General features: G+C 43.2%; 1 protein-coding gene across 3 annotated transcripts in view; it reads right to left on the bottom strand.

Annotated features, from left to right (window-relative positions):
• The window catches only part of nmt2 (N-myristoyltransferase 2), a 69,471-nt gene that overhangs the window by 32,328 nt on the left and 15,455 nt on the right, over positions 1–21,688 (bottom strand). For all 3 annotated transcript variants that reach the window (XM_068012873.1, XM_068012888.1, XM_068012882.1), the window contains exons 4-7: positions 19,549–19,667; positions 8,956–9,047; positions 8,743–8,859; positions 7,121–7,291 (exon numbers count right to left, since the gene is read on the bottom strand). In XM_068012873.1, coding sequence (XP_067868974.1) covers positions 7,121–7,291; positions 8,743–8,859; positions 8,956–9,047; positions 19,549–19,667 — 499 coding nt within the window. The remainder of the gene's footprint in view (positions 1–7,120; positions 7,292–8,742; positions 8,860–8,955; positions 9,048–19,548; positions 19,668–21,688) is intronic.

Raw genomic sequence — 21,688 nt, 5'->3', positions numbered from 1 at the left:
CCAAACATGGACAAAAATAGCTAAATTCCAGATGTTATAGAATCAGAGTTATACAGTACAGAAACAGGCCCTTCGGCCCATCGTGTCCATGCCAGCCATCCAGTACCCAACTATTCTAATCCCATATTCCTGCACTTGGCCCGTAGCCTTGTATGCTATGGTGTTTCAAGTGCTCATCTAAATACTTCTTAAATGTTGAGGGTTCCTGCCTCAACCGCCTCTTCAGGCAGTGCGTTCCAGATTCCAACCACCCTCTGGGTGAAAACATTTTTCCTCAAATCCTCCCTAAACCTGCTACCCCTTACCCTAAATCTATGCCCCCTGGTTCTTGACCCCTCCACTAAGAGAAAAAGTTTCTTCCTATCTAACCTATTAATGCCCCTCATTATCTTGTACACCTAAATCTTGTCCCCCCTCAGCCTTCTCTGCTCCAAGGAAAACAACCCTAGCCTTTTCAATCTCTCTTCATAGCTGAAATGCTCCAGCCCAGGCAACATCCTGGTGAATCTCCTGTGCACCCTCTCCAGTGCAATCACATCCTTCCTATAGTGTGGTAACTAGAACTGTTACACAGTACTCCAGCTGTGGCCTAACTAGCATTTTATACAGCTCCATCATAACCTCCTTGCTCTTATATTCTATGCCTTGGCTAATAAAGGCAAGTATCTCATATGCCTTCCTAACCACCTTATCTGTGCTGCTGCCTTCAGTGATCTATGGACAAGTACACCAAGGTCCCTCTGACCTTCTGTACTTCCTAGGGTCCTACCATCCATTGTATATTCCCTTGCCTTGTTAGTCCTCCCAAAATGCATTACCTCACACTTTTCAGGATTAAATTCCATTTGCCACTGCTCTGCCCATCTTACCAGTCCATCTATATTTCCCTGTAATCTAGGGATTTCCTCTTCACTATTTACACCACCAATTTTCGTGTCATCTGCGAACTTACTGATCATACCTCCTATATTCACGTCTAAATCATTAATGTACACTACAAACATTAAGGGTCCCAGCACCGATCCTGTGGTACACCACTGGTCACAGGCTTCCAATCGCAAAAACAGCCCTCGACCATTACCCTCTGCCTCCTGCCACTAAGCCAATTTTGGATCCAATTTGCCAAATTGCCAATCTCCCATGCGGGATCTTATCAAAAGCTTTACTGAAATCCATGTATACTACATCTAGTGCTTTACCCTCAACTACACATCTGGTCAACTCCTTGAAAAATTCAATCAAATTAGTTAGACACGATCTCCCCCTGACAAAGCGATGCTGACTATCTCTGATTAACCCCTGCCTCTCCAAGTGGAGAGTAATCCTGTCCCTCAGACATTTTTCCAAGAGTTTCCCAACCACTGATGTTAGACACACCAGCCTGTAATTACCTGGTTTATCCCTGCTACCCTGCTTGAATAATTGCACCACATTCGCTGTCCTCCAGTCCTCTGGTACCTCTCCTGTGGCCAGAGAGGATTTGAAAATTTGTGTCAAAGCCCCTGCTGTCTCCTCCCATGCCTCACATAACAGCCTGGGATACATCTCATCTGGGCCTGAGGTGGGAGCGACTGCCTTTGACATCAAGGTAACATTTGACCGAGTGTGGCATCAAGGCGCCCTAGCAAAATTGAAGTCAATAGGAATTGGGGGGAAATTCTCCACTGCTTGGAGTCTTACCTAGCTCAAAGGAAGATGACTGTGGTTGTTTGAAGGCCAAACATCTAAAACCCAGGGTATCATTGCAGGAGTTCCTCAGGTAAGTGTTCTAGGCCCAACCATCTTCAGCTGCTTCAGCAATGATCTCATCTCTAACAAAAGGTCAGAAGTGGGGATGTTCGCTGATGATTGCACAGTGTTCAGTACCATTTGATACTCCTCAGATACTGAAGTAGTCTGTACCCACATGCAGCAAGACCTGGACAACATTCATGCTTGGGCTGATAAGTGGCAAGTAACATTCATGCTATATCGGCGCCCGGCAATAATCATCTCCAACAAGGAGAGAATCTAACCATCTCCCCTTGACATTCAACTGCATTACCATCGCTGAATCCCCCATCATCAACATCCTGGGGTTACCATTGACCAGAAACTGAACTGGACCAGCCACATAAATACTGTGGCAACAAGAGCAGGCCAGAGTCTGGGAATTCTGTGGCGAGTAACCCACCTCCTGACTCCCCAAAGCCTGTCCATCACCTACAAGGCACAAGTCAGGAGTATGATGGAGTACTCTCCACTTGCCTGGATGACACCATCCAGGACAAAGCAGCCCGCTTCATCAGCAACCCATCCACCACCTTAAACATTCACTCCCTTCACCACTAGCAGTGGCAGCAGCGTGTACCATATACAAGATGCACTGCAGCAACTTGAAGCCTCCTTTGACAGCACCTTCCAAACCTGCAACCTCTACCGCCTAGAAGACCCAGCAGACGCATGGGAATACCAACACCTGGAAGGTCCTCCCCAAGCCACACACCATCATGACTTGGAACTATATCATTGCTCTTTCACTGTCGTTAGGTCAAAAACCTGGAACTCCCTCCAGTAATAGCACTGTGGGTCTACCTACACCACATGGACTGCAGCAGTTCAAGGCAGCATATAAGCACCACCTTTTCAAGGGCAATCCGGGGTGGGAAACAAATGCTGGCCTTGCAGGCCATGCTCACCTCCCATGAAAAAAAAACTCCCTTTCAAAACCACAGTCATCACACACCTTCTCAAATACCCATCCTCAACGCTTGTGACTTTGCAACTATTGCTTGAAACTCCAACTTCCCTTTCCTCTCCAAAATCCTTGAACATGTTGTCACTTCCAATCTTCATTTTCCACTCTGCCACAGCACTGAAATGGCCCTAACCAAAGTCACAAACAGGATCCTCTGTGACTCTGCTGCACTCTCTCTTTATCATTTTGTCACTTTTGCAACCTTCAATACAAATCACTTGCTTCTAATTGAACTGACTTACCTTTATTTTACTAATTTGGAATAGTGTATACAATATCAATCATCTTGTATAAGACATATAAGTTCATTGATAAAACAAAAAAAAAAAAATTGCAGCAGAAAATGCTAGAAATACAGAACAAACCCATCAGCATCTGCAAGGAAAAAAAGACAAGTTCAGCCATGAACCTTCTGTATTTCCAGCATTTTCTATTGTTTGTCACACACCTAGGTGAGCCTCCAGGCTCACTTCTTTGACCAGGAGACCTCCCACCGATCAGCAGACCCATTCACCCGCCTCCAGCATTCTTCCTCTACCTGGACCCCTCCCTCTGGTCTCTTACCCGCTCTTGATCTTCCCATTGAAAACTGTTGGCAAGACATCGACCGTCTCAATTTCTCTGCCCCCCCTCACTCGCTCTAACCTGTTCCCCTCTGAACTTGCCACACTCCGTTCTCTTAGGTCTAACCCCGACATTGTGATCAAACCTGCAGACAAGGATGGTGCTGTTGTTGTCTGGCATACCAACCTCTACCTTGCAGAGGCTCAGCGCCAACTCTCAAACACTTCTTCCTACTTCTCCCTGGATCATGACCCCACCACCGAACATCAAGCGACTGTCCACAGGACTGTCACTGACCTCATCTCCTCTGGAGATCTTCCCTCTACAGCTTCCAACCTCATAATCCCGCAACCCCGGACAGCCTGCTTCTCCCTCCTTTCCAAAATCCACAAAATGACTGCCCCAGCAGATGCATAGTTGCAGCCTGTTCCTGCCCCACTGAACTTATTTCTTCCTATCTTGACTCTATCTTTTCTCCCCTGGTCCAGTCTCTTCCCACCTACATGAGTGACTTTTCTGACGCCCTACGTCATTTTGACAATTTCCAGTTTCCTGGCCCCAACCGCCTCCTCTTCCATCCCACACCAGAATGGTTTGAGGGCTCTCCGCTTCTTCCTTGAACAGAGGCCCAATCAGTCTCGATCCGCCTCGCTGAACTTGTTCTCACATTAAACAACTTCTCCTTCAACTCCACTCACTTCCTTCAAGTAAAAGGTGTTGCTATGGGTACCCATATGGGTCCTAGTTATGCCTGTCTTTTTGTGGGATATGTCGAAGATTCCTTGTTCCAGTCCTACTCAGGCCCCCTCCCCAAACTCTTTTTCCGGTACATTGATGACTGCATCGGTGCCGTTTCCTGCTCCCGCCCGGAACTGGAAATTTTTTTTATCAACTTTGCTTCTAATTTCCACCCTTCTCTCACCTTTACATGGTCCATCTCTGACACTTCCCTTCCCTTCCTCGACTTCTCTGTCTCCATCTCTGGGGATAAGCTGTCTACTAATATTCATTATAAACCCACCGACTCTCACAGCTACCTCGACGACACTTCTTCACACCCTGCCTTCTGTAAGGACCCCATGCCATTCTCCCAGTTTCTCTAGTCTCTGATGCATGTGCTCTGATGATGCAACCTTCCATGACAGCACTTCTGATATGTCTTCCTTCTTCTTGAACTGAGGATCTCCCCCCCCACCCCCCAACCGCCACAGTGAGTGACAGAGCCCTCAACCATGTCCGGTCCATTTCCCGCACCTCTACCCTCACCCCTTCCCCTCCCTCCCAGAACCACGACAGGGTCCCCTTGTCCTCCCTTTCCACCCCACCAGCCTCAACATCCAAAGGATCATCCTCTGCCATTTCCGCCACCTCCAGCGTGATGCTACTACCTAAAGCATCTTCCTCTCCCCTGTCAGCATTCTGAAGGGATCAGTCCCTCCGCGACACCCTGGTCCACTCCTCCATTACCCCCACCACCTCGTCCCCTTTGCACGGCACCTTCCCCTGCAACTGTAGGAGGTGTAATACCTGCCCATTTACCTCCTCTCGCCTCACTACCAAACACTTCTTTCAGGTGAAGCAGAGATTTCAATTTAGTATACCAACCATCATCAGCTGCTTCATCAATGACCTTCCTTCAATCATAAGGTCAGAAGTGGGGATGTTCGCTGATGATTGCACAATGTTCAGCATCATTCGCGACTCCTCAAATACTGAAGCAGTCCGTGTAGAAATGCAGCAAGACCTGGACAATATCCAGGCTTGGGCTGATAAGTGGCAAGTAACATTTGTGCCACACGAGTGCCAGGCAATGACCATCTCCAACAACAGAGAATCTAACCATCTCCCCATGACATTCAATGGCATTACCATCGCTGAATCCCCTGCTATCAACATCCTAGGGGCTACCATTGATCAGAAACTGGAGTAGCCATATAAATACCGTGGCTACAAGAGCAGGTCAGAGGCTAGGAATCCTTTGGCGAGTAACTCACCTCCTGACTCCCCAGGACCTGTCCACCATCTACAAGGCACAAGTCAGGAGTGTGATGGAATACTCTCCACTTGCCTGGATGGGTGCAGCTCCAACAACACTCAAGAAGCTCGACATCATCCAGAACAAAGCAGTCCGCTTGATTGGCACCTCATCCACAAACATTCACTCTCTCCACCACCGACGCACAGTGGCAGCAGTGTGGACCATCTACAAGATGCACTGCAGCAACGCACCAAGGCTCCTTAGACAGCACCTTCCAAACCCACGACCTCTACTACCTCGAAGGACAAGAGCAGCAGATGCATGGGAACATCACCACCTGCAAGTTCCCGTCCAAGTCACACACCATCCTGACTTGGAACTATATCGCCGTTCCTTCACTGTCGCTGGGTCAAAATCCTGGAACTCCCTTTCTAACAACACTGTGGGTGTACCTACCTCACATGGACTGCAGCGGTTCAAGAAGTCAGCTCATCACCACCTTCTCAAGGGCAATTAGGGATGGGCAATAAATGCTGGCATAGCCAGTGACGCCCACATCCCATGAATGAATTTAAAAAAAAATACTGTATTGGCTTCGCACAATGTGGTCTCCTCTACATTGGGGAGACCAAATGCAAACTGGGTGATCGTTTTGTGGAACACCTCCGCTCAGTCCAAAAGCATGACCCCGAGCTTCCGGTTGCTGGCCATTTCAACACTTCCCCCCACTGCTCTCATGCCCACATCTCTGTCCTGCAATTGCTGCAGTGTTCCAGTGAACATCAAAGCAAGCTCGAGGAACAGCATCTCATTTACCAATTAGGCATGCTATAGCCTGCCGGACTGATCATGGAGTTCAATAATTTCACAGCAGGATGGGCCCCCCTTTTTATTTTTGTTATTTTTCTTTATTCTTTTCTATGTGTTTATTTTATTTTATTTAGTTTGTTTCTACTGTGACTACCCACTGTTTTTTTCATATTTGTGCTTGGAGACAGGCTGGTCAGTTTTCTGTCAATTAACACCCTCTCTGTACTAATGCTTTGTCTTTCACCACACCATTAAAATACCGTTTGTCTTTGCTCCATGACCTTCTGGTCAGATATTCTCTGTGACCTTGTCCTATCAACACCTTTTTTTTTTATCTCTTGCCCCACCCCTGCTTTACTTGCTTAAAGCCTATTACATTTCTAGCCTCTGCCAGTTCTGATGAAGGGTCACTGACCTGAAACGTTAACTCTGCTTCTCTCTCCACAGATGCTGCCAGACAGCATTTCTTGTCTTTATTTCAGATTTCCAGCATCTGCAGTACTTTGCTTTTATTTTAGGTCAAAAGGTTGGTTGTTAAGCCCATGTCAGGAGATGAACACATCATCTACACTGACACCTAGGGAATGCTGCATTCTCAGAGATGCCACCTTTCAGATGAAATATTAAAGTTAGGTACCATTTGTCTGTTCTGATGATCATTAAAGATCCTGTGGTGCCAAAGAAGAGTAGGGAATACGCCTGGTCTCAATCAAAGATAAATTGACTGATTATTCTTTATATTTAGTTTATTCACTTCATACTTGTTTGTGGGGTTGCTAGAGAAGAATAGATGTATTTGTCTACATAACAATCACTGCACTTCAGAAATTCATTCACTTTAAGATGTTTTGATGTAAAAGATGTAAAATCCATTACTTAATAATACTGAAAATAAAATCAGTAACTTTCATATAGACAAAAAAGTTTAAAGAAGGATCAGTAATGTCAGCGCTGTTTAACAAAGGTACTTACATACCACTTATAGTTATTAATTTTTGAAGTACAATTTAGATTAACAAAAATAATGATACCTGCATGTGGCTATAGGCTTTGGAAGAACCACTCCTGCTGTGTACACTGCCTGGAAGATCCCTTCCAAATTCACCCTTCGTGTAATTTCACGGATTAAAACTGGTGCAACACGTTTCGAACGCAGCTTCTTGTGCACACAAAGAAAATTGATCTCTACCATCTTCTTCTCACTGACAGAAATAATTACAAAACATTAAATTATGCATTTGAGGTAAAAAGGATTAGGAAACGGACCATAAAATTGCCTTCACCACATATAAATATACACTTATATAACACAATGCTAGACTATATTCCTCAGTGGAAATATTCCGTGCAGCATTATTTTGAATCAACTTGGGGAAAAAAAAAATGAGGTGTCTTCTAATAATGAATAAATATTTAAAAGTAGGATTAAATGAATGTATGGAATTAGAACATTCATTTCATTTACTCTTCAAAGAAAACTGAAAAGTGTACATCAAGACATGAGCACCAACTGGACTACTGTATTGCCAATGAAAACCATTTTATAGATATTGTACAGCTTAGCATTCTAAACAACCAATCAATGCATTCTTTCCAATGAATTACAACCTGCATAATTTGTACTGTTGCAGATCATTTAAAATGTATTTATGTGCTGAATATTGGCAATGCAAGGTAATAACAATGTTTCTTGTAGCAACAATGGTGCTACTGTTGCCTTGCTAGCCATACTGCAAATATGGCTCAGGGCAACATGCTCACCTTTAAGAAATATGTTTTTAATTACTACATATCTATATATAAAAAGGTCCAGCTTTGGTGCATGCAGAGGAAAGGGAATTTACGCAAGGTGAATAATTTACATTTGATCATCAGGTTGATAGGTAAATTGGCCATTGTAAATTGCCCCTAGTGTAGTTAAGTGGTAGGAGAATGGTGGGGATGTGGTAGAGAATATGGGATTAATGTAGGATTAGTATAAATGGGTGGTTGTTGGTCGGCACAGACTCAGTGGGCCGAAGGGCCTGTTTCAGTGCTGTATCTCTGTAAAAAAAAAAGATCCTCTGCAGCCAACACAAGTTCAAGAATGTTGTGGTGTAGTTATTTACTGAGTTTAAAGACAGTATTGCAAGGAAATGTTGGAGTGAGAAACCATCCCCAAATGATTGCAAGCAAATTATCATCAAATCAGTTCATGTATTGGTCAGAGGCTTTTGTCAGTTGGGTAAACGTAGTCACAAACTGGCACTGGCCAGGATCTGACATTAGATGCAAGGAAGCATTAGGAACATCACAATCGAGCAGGTTCCAATATCAAAAAGAGCTGAACAGCAACATAAAAATTGCAGCAGGTTGATATTTGAGGGAGTCCTAATATCAAGGGCTAATACATTTGAAAATGTGGAAAATAGTCATGTTAGGAAATGTTCTATATACCATAAGGAATATATGACCCTAGCTTGAAGAGGTCATTATAAAACTTTTCAATAAACAAGTTACTTCAACTCCCAAAAAGTAAATAAAAATAAAAAAAAGGAATTCAACAATAAAAAATGGCAACTTTACAGCAATCAAATTTTAGTTCAATAGTAAAAAGATGCTTTCACAAATAAAATAGCCTGTGAAACAATTAAACATTAAAATGAGAACCTACATTTCATAAATACGAATATTGGCAGGAATGGCACTAATAAACCCCACTAATTTTCTGTTTGAAGATACACGAACTCCACAGTGCCACTGTGGTAACCAGCCTGGAGGACGAAGAGCCCTGTAACAATATGCATCTCTTAGATAGACAATCCTAATTAATCTCAAATCAAAATAAAAGTCACAAAAGGCAGCATTAATAGAATTCTGTACTCACCACTGTAAAAACTGAGGAGAGTAATCAAATCTAAACATATTGTCGTCATCTTCTACATAATTTTCATTTAACAACGTATACAATTCTTTCAGCTGCAAGCAAAAATAGCTGGGTAAAGATTAATTCAGAAATAGAATACATTTATTATTTATGCCTCATACCAGTCATTGAATGTTCAATTTTTAAAACTTGTGAAAAATGTTCTGATGCAACAATTTCTTAACACTGGTTAGAAACTTTGGGACAAGTTCAGGTTTCATTTAAAAATTAACTGGATAAATATTTTCCATGATGGCAGCTGAAATGTATAATTATGTAAACTTATGGCAAAAAAGCTGGGTACAGTCATGCTCACTACTACAAACCTGGGTCCTGTAGAGAAAGGTGGGGTGCCAAATCTGTTTTTATTATGGGTTATTCCATTGAGGAAGAAAGACTCTATGAGTTGGATGCACCATCTGTGGCGAACTAAGGAAGTTAAGGGCAGTATCAAATTGAAAGAAAAGGCATACAATGCTGTGAAGATGGGTGGAAGGCCAGAAGATTGGGAACATTTCAGAAACCAGTAAAGGATGACAAAAAAAAGAGGGAGAAACTGGACTGAGAGAAAACTAGCAAGAAATTCAAGGACAGTAAAAAGCTCTACGAATAAAAAGGAAAAGAGTAGCTAAAGTGAACATTGGTCCCTTAGAGGTGAGACTGGGGAATTAATAATGGGAAACAAGGAAATGGCAGAGGCTTTGAGAAAGCGTTTTGTATCCATCTTCACAGTAGAAGATGCAAAAAGCATCCCAAGAACAGCAGAAAATCAGGAGGCAAAAGGGAGTGAGGAACTTAAAAAAATTACTATCACTCGAGAAAAAGTAATGGGAATACTAATGGGACTAAAGGCTGACAAGTCCCCTGGACCTGATGGCCTGCATCCAAGGATCTTAAAGGAAGTGGCTGCAGAGATAGTGGATGCATTGCTTGTAATCTTCCAAAATTCCCTAGAATCTGGAAAGGTCCTAGCAGATTGGAAAACTGCAAATGTAACACCTCTGTTCAAGAAAGGAGAGAGACAGAAAGCAGGAAATGATAGGCCAGTTAGCCTAAAGTCTGTCATTGGGAAAATGCTAGAATCCATTATTAAACAGGTAGTAGCAGGACATCTAGAAAATCACAATACAATCAGGCAGTCAACATGGATTTGTGAAATGGAACTCATGTTTGATAAATTTATGTGTGTTCTTTGAGGATGTAACAAGCAGGGTGTATAAAGGGGAACCTTCATTTAGGGATCTCCCCATTTAAGACAGAGATGAGAAGGAATTTCTTCTCCGAGGGTCGTTGGTGTTTAAAATTCTCTTCCCCAGAGAGCAGTGGAAGCTGAGTCATTGAATATATTCAAAACTGAGTTAGACAGATTTTTGATTGACAAGGGAGTCCAGGGTTATGGGGGACAGGCAGGAAAGTGGAGTTAAGACCACAATCAGATCAGCCATGATCTTATTGAATGGCAGAGCAGGTTTGAGGGGCCGAATGGCCTACTCCTGCTCCTATTTCTTATGTTGTTATATTATTATTGATGCTTGAGCTAATATTACAGATGGTCTTGTTGATTTTTATAAGATCCGTTAAGAACATAAGAAATAGGAGCAGGAGTAGGCCATTCAGCCCTTCAAGCCTACTCTGACATTCAATGAGATCATGGCTGATCTTCTACTTCAACATCATTTTGTCCCCACACTGTCCCCGGAACACCTTTGATGTTTTTAATATGTAGAAATCGATCAATCTCAGTCTTGAACATACTCAACGCCTAAGCCTCCACAGCCCTCTGCGGCAGAGAATTCCAAAGATTCACCACCCTCTAAGTGATGAAATTCCTCCTCAACTTTGTCCTAAATGGCCTGCCCCTTATTCTGAGACTGTGTCCCCTGGTTTTAGACCCAACAAGGAATCCCAGTACTGGGAATTATACAATTTCTACTTGGTGCATTAATGCGAGGATAATGCAATATCAGACATGGTGCAGATAATACTCTCTTCACTGCCCATAAAATTATAGGAAGAAATTCACATTGTAGGGTGAATTCTTCCAAATTCCTTCAATTGCTGTTTACACAATAGCCAGATAAAACTAAAGCTGTGCTGTCAAGAATAATCAGCAAACGATATAACTAAGTCAAGGAGATTTATTCTCCCTGTTCACGTGGCCAAAAATATTGTGTATTAAAACCTTCGAGAAAAAATATATCAGCAATAGCATACCCTCCTACTAATGCACACAAATACATAAATGGGTGGGAAGTCTATTTAGATAAAGGTAATTTCACAGCCATATTTATAGAACATTTATAAAATGAACAATATTGCAAACAATGTACAAGAATTGGATCCATTTGATGCAATTGGTCATATTGCCTTAAATGTTGTTAGAATGTAGTACCCAATGAGGTATTTTGAAGGGAATCACTGTTGTAATGAGTCATAGAGTCATAACAGGACAGGAGGAGACCATTTGATCCATCGAGTCCATGCTGGTTCTCTCGAGAGCAATCCAGTCATTCCACTTCTCCTGCTCTATCCGGGTATCCCTGAAAGTTTATTTCTCTCAAGTGCCCATCTAATTTCCTTTTGAAATCATTCATCGTCTTTGCTTCCACCATCCTTGTAGGCAGCAACTTCCAGGTCATTACCATTCGCTGCGTAAAAAAGTTCTTCCTTACATCCCTCCTGCATCTCTTGCCCAAAACCTTAAATCTGTGCCTCAAATTGCTTGTACCATCAGCTAATGGGAATAGTTTTTCTTCATCTACCCTATCCAAACTGTCAGAATCTTGTACACCTCTATCAAATCTCCCCTCAATCTCCTTTGCTCCAAGGATAACAACCCCAGCTTCTCCAACCTAACCTTGTAGCTAAAATCCCTCATCCCTGGAACCGTTCTGGCAAATCTCTCTGCAGCCTCTCAAGGACCCTCATATCCTTCCTGAAGTGTGGTGGCCAGAACTGGACACAATACTCTAGTTGTGGTCTAACCAGACTTTTTTAAGATTCAGCAAAACTTCTGTGCTTTTATACTCAATACCTTTATTTATGAAGCCCACAATCCCACATGCTTTAGTAACCTTTTTATCAATATGTCCTGCCACCTTCAAAGATCTATGCACATGAACCCCCAGGTGTCTCTGTCCCTGTACACTCTTTAGAACTGTACCATTTAGTCTATATTGCCTCTCCCTATCCCTTTTGCCAAAATGCATCACACCTCAAATTTCTCTGTATTAAATTCCATCTGCCACTTGCCTGCCCATTCTGCTAGCCTATGTCCTGCTACAGTTGATTGGTATCATCCTCCATGTTTGCCACACCTCCAAGTTTGGTATCTGCAAATTTTGAAATTTTACTCTGCATTCCAATATCCAAGTCATTTATGTATTTCAAAAAAAGCAGTGGTCCTGGCACTGCACCTTGGGGAACACCACTGTCTACCATGCTCCAGTCTGAAAAACAACCATTTACCACCACTTGCTGTTTTCTGTCCCTAAGCCATTTTTTTTTAATCCAAGCTGACACTGACCCTCCTATTCCATGAGCCTCCATTTTGATAACCAGCCTTTTACATTGTACTTTATCAAATGTTTTCTTAAAATTCATATATGACATCCATTGCTTTTCCTTCAATAAGCTTCTCTGTTACTTCATCAAAAAAATCAATTAGATTAGTCAAGCACGATCTGCCGTTAACAAATCTGTGCTGACTCTCCCTAATTAACTCAAACCTCTCCAACTGCCTGTTGATTTTTTCCCCCGGATTATTGTCTTTAAAACCGTACCTACCACAGATGTTAAACTGACTGGCCTGTGGTCACTAAGAATGTCATAACACTCTTTCTTGAATAAGGGTGTCTCATTTGCCACTCTCCAATCCTCTGGCTCCTCTCCCGTATCTAGGGAAGATTGGAAGATTATGGCAAGCCCTTCCACTAGCTCCAGTACCACTTCTTTAGCAACCTGGAATGCAAGCCATCCAGACCAAGCGACTTATCCACTCTAAGCATAGCCACTCTTTCCAGTACATCCGCCTATCAATTTTAACCTCAGCCATTACCTCTACCATCTCTGCTTCATTTAGTCAGCATCCTCTTCCTTAGGAAACACCGATACAAAGTACTCATTAAGAATTCTAGTCTTGCCATGGCCTCTAAGCATATATCACCCTCTTTGTCCCTAATAGGCCTCACCCAACCTGTTACCCACTTACTATTTACATGCTAGATGATGATTTTTGGGTTCCCTTTTATGTTAATTGCCATTCTATTCTCATATTCTCTCTTGCCTGTCAAATTATCCTCTTCACTTCCCCTCTCAATTTATTATATTTGGCCTGGTTCTCACTTGAAGAATTCACCTGACATGCATCATACACACTTTTTTTTGGTTTCATCATATTCTCTATCTCCTTCATTATCCAAGGACTCCTGGCTTTGGTTCCCCTACCTTTCACCCTTGTTGGAATGTACCTAGCCTGTACCTGAAACACCTCCCCCTTAAAGATCACCATTGCTCCATTACAGTTTTTCCTGTCAATTGTTGGTTCCATTTTACCCTGGCTAGATCCCCACTCATCCCATTGAAGTTAGCCCTCTTCCAATTTCAAAGTTCTGCTTTAGATTGTTTCTTGCCCTTCTCCATTGCTAATCGAAACCTTATAATACAATGATCACTCTTACCCAAGTGTTCCCCCACAGACACGTGGTCCACTTGGCCCACCTCATCCCCAGCACTAAATCCAGCAACACCTCCTTCCTAGTTGGACTGAGAGCATACTGGTCTGCATAAATGTTCTCCTGAACACATTTCAGAAATTCCTCCCCCCCCTTTCCCTTTACTTTAACATTATACCAATCAATATTTGGGTAATTCAAGTCCCCCAATATCACCACTCTATAATTCTGACACATCTCTGATTTCATAGCCATAGAGAGATACAGCACGGAAACAGGCCCTTCGGCCCATCGAGTCCACGCCGACCATCAACCACCCATTTATACTAATCCTACATTAATCCCATTTTCCCTCCCACATCCCCTCAATTCTCCTACCACCTACCTACGCAAGGGGCAATTTTTTTTTTTTTTACAATGGCCAATTTACCTATCAACCCGCAAGCCTTTGGCATGTGGGAGGAAACAGGAGCACCTGGAGGAAACCCACGCAGTCACAGGGAGAACTTGCAAACTCCGCACAGGTAGTACCAGAACCAAACCCGGGTCGCTGGAGCTGTGAGGCTGCGGTGCTAACCACTGTTCCCCTGTGCCGCCCTGCAGATTTTCTCCTCTATCTCTCTCACTATTTGGAGGCCTATAGAATACCCCAAATAGTGTGACCATCGCCTTTTTTCTTATAAACTCTAACCAAATGGATATTGTCTTTGTTCACCACCTCCCTTCCACCACCTTCACAGGACATCTCTTTACAACACTACAATGTCTTCCCTAATCAGTATTGCCACCACACCTCCCTTTTTCCCTTCTCTATATTTTCTGAGCGCTTTTTATTATTGAACATTAAGTGCCAGTCCTCATCATTTTTAAACCATGTTTCCGTTATTGCCACCACATCATATTCGCTCACCAATCTTATTCATCACACTTTGTGCATTTACATACATGCATTATAAACATGTCTTTGTATTCCTCATAGTCTTTCTTAGTCTGCTCCTATCTAATATGGTACCAGTTCCTTCTCTAGTACTATCCAAAACTCTCACTCCTTGATGCACGTTGTTCCTCTTTTCTATTTCTATATCTTGGTGCCCAACTCCTGACAATTTAGTTTAAACCCTCCCCAACCACACTTGTGAACCTCCCTGAGGACACTGGTTCCAATGCTGTTGAGGTGCAACCTGTCCCTTTTGAATAGGTGCCTCCTGCCCCAGAACCGGTACCAATGACCCAAGAATCTGAAGCCCTCCCTCCTGCACCATCCTTCAAGCCTCCCTATCTTCTCATTTCTACTCTCACTAACATATGACACTTGGAGTAATCCAGAGATTACAATCTTCGAGGTCCTACTTTTTAAACTTCCTCTTGAGCTCCTGAATATTTAGGGAAATGTGACAGCCAATGTGTGTACAGCAAAGCTCCACAAACAGCAATGCAATTAATGATCGGAAAATCTGCTTTAGTGATGTTGGTTAAAGGATGATGCAATTCAAAAGTAATTCAGGACAAATGTAATTCAGTAATCCTGCATAATATTGGCTATGACAGTTTCTTGAAATAATTTGCAAAGCCATTTTAACTACCACTGTTCACAGTGCTCAACATAAATGGCAAATCCTGATCCAACTTCACTTATACAATTTCACAAGTGTTGCATTTCAGCTTCCAGCATCAATTATCCCAATGGCCTCTTCAATTTTGCAGTTCGCACACATTTTCTGGGACAGAAGCTAGACTAATGATGGCCATGAAAGTATTGTCAATTGTTGTAAAAAACCCATCTGGTTCACTAATATCCTTTAGGGAAGGAAATCTGCTGTCCTTACCTGGTCTGGCCTACATGTGACTCCAGACCCACAACAATACGGTTGACTCTTACATGCCCTCTGAAATGGCCTAGCAAGCCACTCAGTTGTATCTAACTATAACAAAGTCAATAAAAAGGAATAAAACTAGACGGACCACCCAACATCAACCTAGGCACCGGAAACAACAATGGCAAACCCAGCCCTGTCGACCCTGCAAAGTCCTCTGTACTAACATCTGGGGGCTTGTGCCAAAGTTGGGAGAGCTGTCCCGCAGACTAGTCAAGTAAAAGCCTGACACAGTCATACTCACGGAATCACACCTGACATACAATGTCCCAGACACTGCCATCACTATCCCCGGGTATGTTCTGTCCCACCGGCAGGACAGACCCAGCAGAGGTGGCAGCACAGTGGTATACAGTCGGGAGGGAGTTGCCCTGGGAGTCCTCAACATTGACTCTAGACCCCATGAAGTCTCATGGCATCAGATCAAACATGGACAAGGAAACCTCCTGCTGAATATCAGCTACCGCCCTCCCTCAGCCGATGAATCAGTACTCCTCCATGTTGAACAGCACTTGGAGGAAGCACTGAGGGTGGCGAGGGCACCAAATGTACTCTGGGTGGGGGACTTCAATGTCCATCACCAAGAGTGGCTTGGTAGCACCACTACTGACCGTGCTGGCCGAGTCCTAAAGGACATATCTGCTAGACTGGATATGCGGCAGGTGGTGAGGGAACCAACAAGAGGGGAAAGCATACTTGGCCTCATTCTCACCAATCTACCTGCGACAGATGCATCAGTCCATGATAGTATTGGTCGGAGTGACCACCGCACAGTCCTTGTGGAGATGGAGTCCCGCCTTCACATTGAGGATACCCTCCATCGTGTTGCGTGGCACTACCACCATGCTAAATGGGATAGATTTTGAACAGATCTAGCAATGCAAAACTGGGCATCCATGAGGCGCTGTGGGCCATCAGTGCCAGCAGAATTGTACTCAACCACAATCTGTAACCTCATAGCCTGGCATATCCCCCACTCTACCATTACCATCAAGCCAGGAGACCAACCCTGGTTCAATGAAGAGTGCAGGAGGGCATGCCAGGAGCAGCACCAAACATACCTCAAAATGATGTGTCAGCCTGGTGAAGCTACAACACAGGACTACTTGCATGCCAAACTGCGTAAGCAGCATGCAATGGATAGAGCTATGCAATCCCATAACCAACAGATCAGACCTAAGCTCTGCAGTCCTGCCACACCCAGCCATGAATGGTGGTGGACGGACAATTAAACAACTAACTGGAGGAGGTGGTTCCACGAAAATCCCCATCCTCAAAGTTGTGGGAGCCCAGCAAATCAGTGCGAAAGATGAGACAGAAGCATTTGCAACAATCTTCAGCCAGAAGTGCCAAGTTGATGATCCATCTCGGCCTCCTCCTGAAGTCCCCAGCATCACAGATGCCAGACTTCAGCCAATTCGATTCACTCCGCGTGATATCAAGAAATAGCTGAAGGCACTGGATACTGCGAAGGCTATGGGCCCTGACAATATTCCGGCAATAGTACTGAAGACCTGTGCTCCAGAACTTGCCGCACCCCTAGCCAAGCTGTTCCAGTACAGCTACAACAATGGCATCTACCCGGCAATGTGGAAAATTGCCCAGATATGTCCTGTACACAAAAAGCAGGACAAGTCCAACCCGACAAATTACCGCCCCATCAGTCTAATCTCAAAGTGATGGAAGGTGTCATCAACAGTGCCAGCAAGCAACCTGCTCAGTGACGCTCAGTTTGGGTTCTGCCAGGGCCACTCAGCTCCTGACCTCATTACAGCCTTGGTTCAAACATGGACAAAAGAGCTGAACTCAAGAGGTGAGGTGAGAGTGACTGCCATTGACATCAAGGCAACATGTGACCTAGTATGACATCAAGGAGCCCTAGTAAAACTGAAGTCAATGGGAATCAGGGGGAAAACTCTCCGCTGGTTGGAGTCATACCTAATGCAAAGGAAGATGGTTGCAGCTGTTGGAGGTCAATCATCTCAGCTCCAGGACATCACTGCAGGAGTTCCTCAGGGTAGTGTCCTAGGCCCAACCATCTTCAGCTGCTTCATCAATGACCTTACTTCAATCATAAGGTCAGAAGTGGGGATGTTCGCTGATGGTTGCACAATGTTCAGCACCATTTGCGACTCCTTAGCAGTCAGTGTAGAAATGCAGCAAGACCTGGACAACATCCAGGCTTGGGCTGTTAAGTGGCAAGTAACATTCGCGCCACACAAGTGCCAGGCAATGACCATCTCCAACAACAGAGAATCTAACCATCTCCACTCGACATTCAATGGCATTACCATCGCTGAATCCCCCACTATCCTAGGGGCTAACACTGACCAGAAACTGAACTGGAGCAGCCATATAAATACCATGACTACAACAGCAGGTCAGAGGCTAGGAATCCTGTGGCGAGTAACTCATCTCCTGACTCCCCAAAGCCTGTCCACCATCTACAAGGCACAAGTCAGGAGTGTGATGGAATACTCTCCACTTGCCTAGATGGGTGCAACTCCAACAACACTCAAGAAGCGTGACACCATGCAGGACAAAGTAGCCCGCTTGATTGGCACCCCATCCACAAACATTCACTCCCTCCACCACTGACGCACAGTGGCAGCAGTGTATACCATCTACAAGATGCACTGCAGCATCACACCAAGGCTCCTTAGACAGCACCTTCCAAACCCGCGACCTCTACCAACTAGAAGGACAAGGGGAGCAAATGCATGGGAACACCACCACCACCTGCAAGTCCCCCTCCAAGTTACACACCATCCTGACTTGGAACTATATCGCCGTTCCTTCACTTTTGCTGGGTCAAAATCCTGGAACTCCCTTCCTAACAGCACTGTGGGTATACCTACCTCACATGGACTGTTCAAGAAGGCAGCTCCCCACCTCCTTCTCAAAGGAAATTAGGGATAGGCAATAAATACTGGCTGAGCCAGCGACACTCACATCCCATGAATGAATAAAAAAAACATAGGTTGCGAATTCTTTAACTCATTTCAACAGGACTCTTGTCTCAACAATCTGTATTGGATGCAAATTGTTTACCACACCTCTTCCAAGTCTAACCCACTACAATATCCAGTCCCATGCCCCTCCCAGCTGATGAAGACTGGCAAAGTAAATTATCCACATTGGACTAGATTTTAAGAGCCCACCGCCGATCTTGGTGGCGAGCTCAAAAAATGGCAGCCCGCAAATGCGCAGGCACTGGCACCATTTTTAAAAGGCAGCCAACCCTGCCGGCATATTTACATTTTTAAAGATATCCCTCTCAAAATTTATCAAATAAGTTTCTAATGCCACTTTCTCACCATCCCAATAACAACTGCATTATCTATTTGCCCTTCCCCGCAACCCGCCAAAAAAACACACCTTTTGAATGTTACATTTCCCACACCACCACCACCTGCCCCACCCCACCCCCCACCTGCCCCACCCCCCCCCCCCACCGCCAGGACTGTACAAAGTTTAAAGTTCATCCCTTCCCACCATCCCCTAAACACATTATGTTTGTTTGACTCTGTCCCCCCTCCCTGCACTGAAAATCATAATTCCTGCTGCCTCCCCACCAGTGTCACGCCAGCTTTCCCCAGACGGAGAATTGAAGGTGCAGGCCTGGAAGATCAAAGGTAAGTTTATTAAAATTTATTAATTCCGTTCATTTAAATATTGTAATTCAGTTCCTGTCACCCAGTGGCAGCAGGGTGCGCCACCGAGCCTCACCGCCGCCGGGAGGATCGGGCCAGGCCCACCCAGCGTTGACCTCCATGGCGGGCCACTGCCATAACAGTCTTCCACCCGCCTCTCCCCCCGCCACGGAGCCCAACATCGTGGGCTTAGTAAAATCCAACCCATTGTCTTGCTCGCACAGCATACAAGGAAACAGAAGGAAATGTACAAATAATATGCAACTGAATTTTCGATAAAATCATATTTATAAAAGAAAACAAAACCAAACCAGCAGTGACCTTGTACAGTTAAAAAATGTTTGAACTACAAACCTGTTCAGAACTGCCCATATCCAGAGTATCCCACATGAAGCCCTGAGGCAAAGAATATGGCTCTTGCCGGATATTCTCTTTATCTGGTTCAATAGAACCATGAGTTGTCACAACTTCATCTACAGGGAGCAAAACAGAAATCTCTTTCATAAATGCATTGCAAACACAATGTACCAGTAATTTAATGCAGTTGACATAAATCAACTGTATTTAGATGGCGATGTAATGGAGACTAGGCAAATGGGCAACCTTTCTGAGACAAGTTGTTCAATCATAAAATTAAATTTGTACAGGTGAATTTCACACAATTAAATATCCCCAATCAACAGGCTTTTAATTCTATTTTACAAAGTAGAATGCTCAATTTGGTAGCATCGGCAAGTTTTTTTTTAAAGTGTCTACACTCTGTGCTTCTGTAGTTCAGATGGGAGACAGTGGCACTCAAGTGTCACTTCCTTCTTTTCCCCACCTTGTTCAGCATTAAAATTAGCTCCCTTAACCAGAAGATTGAATGACAGACCCCTTCTTGTGTGGATCTACAATATTGCAATCAAGGCAGTAATTTTAGTAACATAATCAATGTAAGGGAATCAGTGTGCAGATGTCACTTTCCTGTTGCCCGAATTGCAGAAGTACCAAAAGTCAATTCTGTTCATATAAGCTTTCCATAGCTCATGAAGCTGTGGAGAGCTAAACATATAAATTAATACATGAGGTCACCCATAATTATACTTTACAGAAAAGAAATGAAGAATTTTCACTTTTCCTATAACTATCTTACAGTATTTAAATGTATATATTGTATCTTACATTTCTGAACTCAGTACATGAAGATTAAATCATAATTATAAAATAACTGTTTGACGTTGTCATATGTTAGAGTATAAGGAATGAGAAAATAATGTAAGAATGGTAATAAACCAGTCACTAAAAGCCAAAGGGCACAAAATCTTAGTTAATAAAGGAAACCATGTATTAACACAAAAGCAAAATATTACAGATGCTGGAAATCTGAAATAAAGAGAAAATGCTGGAAATACTCAGGTCAGGCAGCATCTATGTAGAGAAAAGGAAAGTTAACGTTTCAGGTCAGTGACCCTTCATCAGAAACCAAGTATTAAGCTTTGTTAACAGCAGCATTGCATTAAATTCCAAGAAAGTTCGTTTAGTCATTCAATGTGGAATATAACCAGTTTTTGTTGTTTCACCCCCAAATAAAGACTATTAATACACTTGAAATACAAGAAAGCAAGCACCAGAGAAAAAAAAACTTCTGGATTCCAAATACTGCTACAATGGTAGACTCAAAGATAGATGGCACAAAGAGGACAAGATTGAAATGTGACAAGATTCAGGCCAAGAGGACACAGGAAGGTTAGCTAAATGGGACAGACAATTGACAGAAGGAACTTAATGTGGAGAAATGTGAGGTAATATATTTTGGGAGGAAACAGTTAAACATATTGCAGATAGGTATTAAAGATATGCAGAACTTACAATGTAAATTTACTAGGGTTCCAGGGACGGGAAACTATAATTATAGCTATGACAAGGGACTTGAAAGACTGCTGCTATTCCCACTAGTCCACAGAAGATTGAGAGGAGATTTAATAAAAGTTTTCAAAGTTATGAAAAGTTTTGATAGACTGAATAGGGAAAGACCATTTCCTCTGGTGGAGAGTCTGTAATGAAAGGCCATCAATTTAAAATAGTCACTAAGAGAATGAGGAGAAAATTTAGGACAAATTCTGTTGCTTAAAGGGGTTGTTGGGGCATGGAATGCTTTGCCATAGGGCATAATTAAGGCAATAACCTTTGTACCTTTTGAGGGAAAAATCAAATTAAATATTTAAAAAGGGGAAAGTTACAGGATATGGGGAGAGCAGGGCTCTTTTAAGTACTTAGTTCTTTGGAGAAAAAAGACAGACTCAACAGGCTGAATGTTCTTTTTCCTGTTCTATAAACTTCAATTGTTCTATTATATAATGAAAGTTGAGGTTTGATTGAAAGGCAGAATTTAGAAAAGTCACAAGTGGAAGCAGGACTAAAGCATTAGTTCAAATTAGAAAATCATTAATTAAGCTGGCATTTAGGAGGAATTTTTTTGATATAATGAGATCTGGAACTGATTGCTATTCAG

The sequence above is a fragment of the Heterodontus francisci genome, chromosome 2, assembly GCF_036365525.1.
Source record: "Heterodontus francisci isolate sHetFra1 chromosome 2, sHetFra1.hap1, whole genome shotgun sequence".
Lineage (NCBI taxonomy): Eukaryota > Metazoa > Chordata > Chondrichthyes > Heterodontiformes > Heterodontidae > Heterodontus > Heterodontus francisci.
Note: the sequence above shows the minus strand (reverse complement) of the source record. Positions and strands in the feature narration are given on the sequence as shown.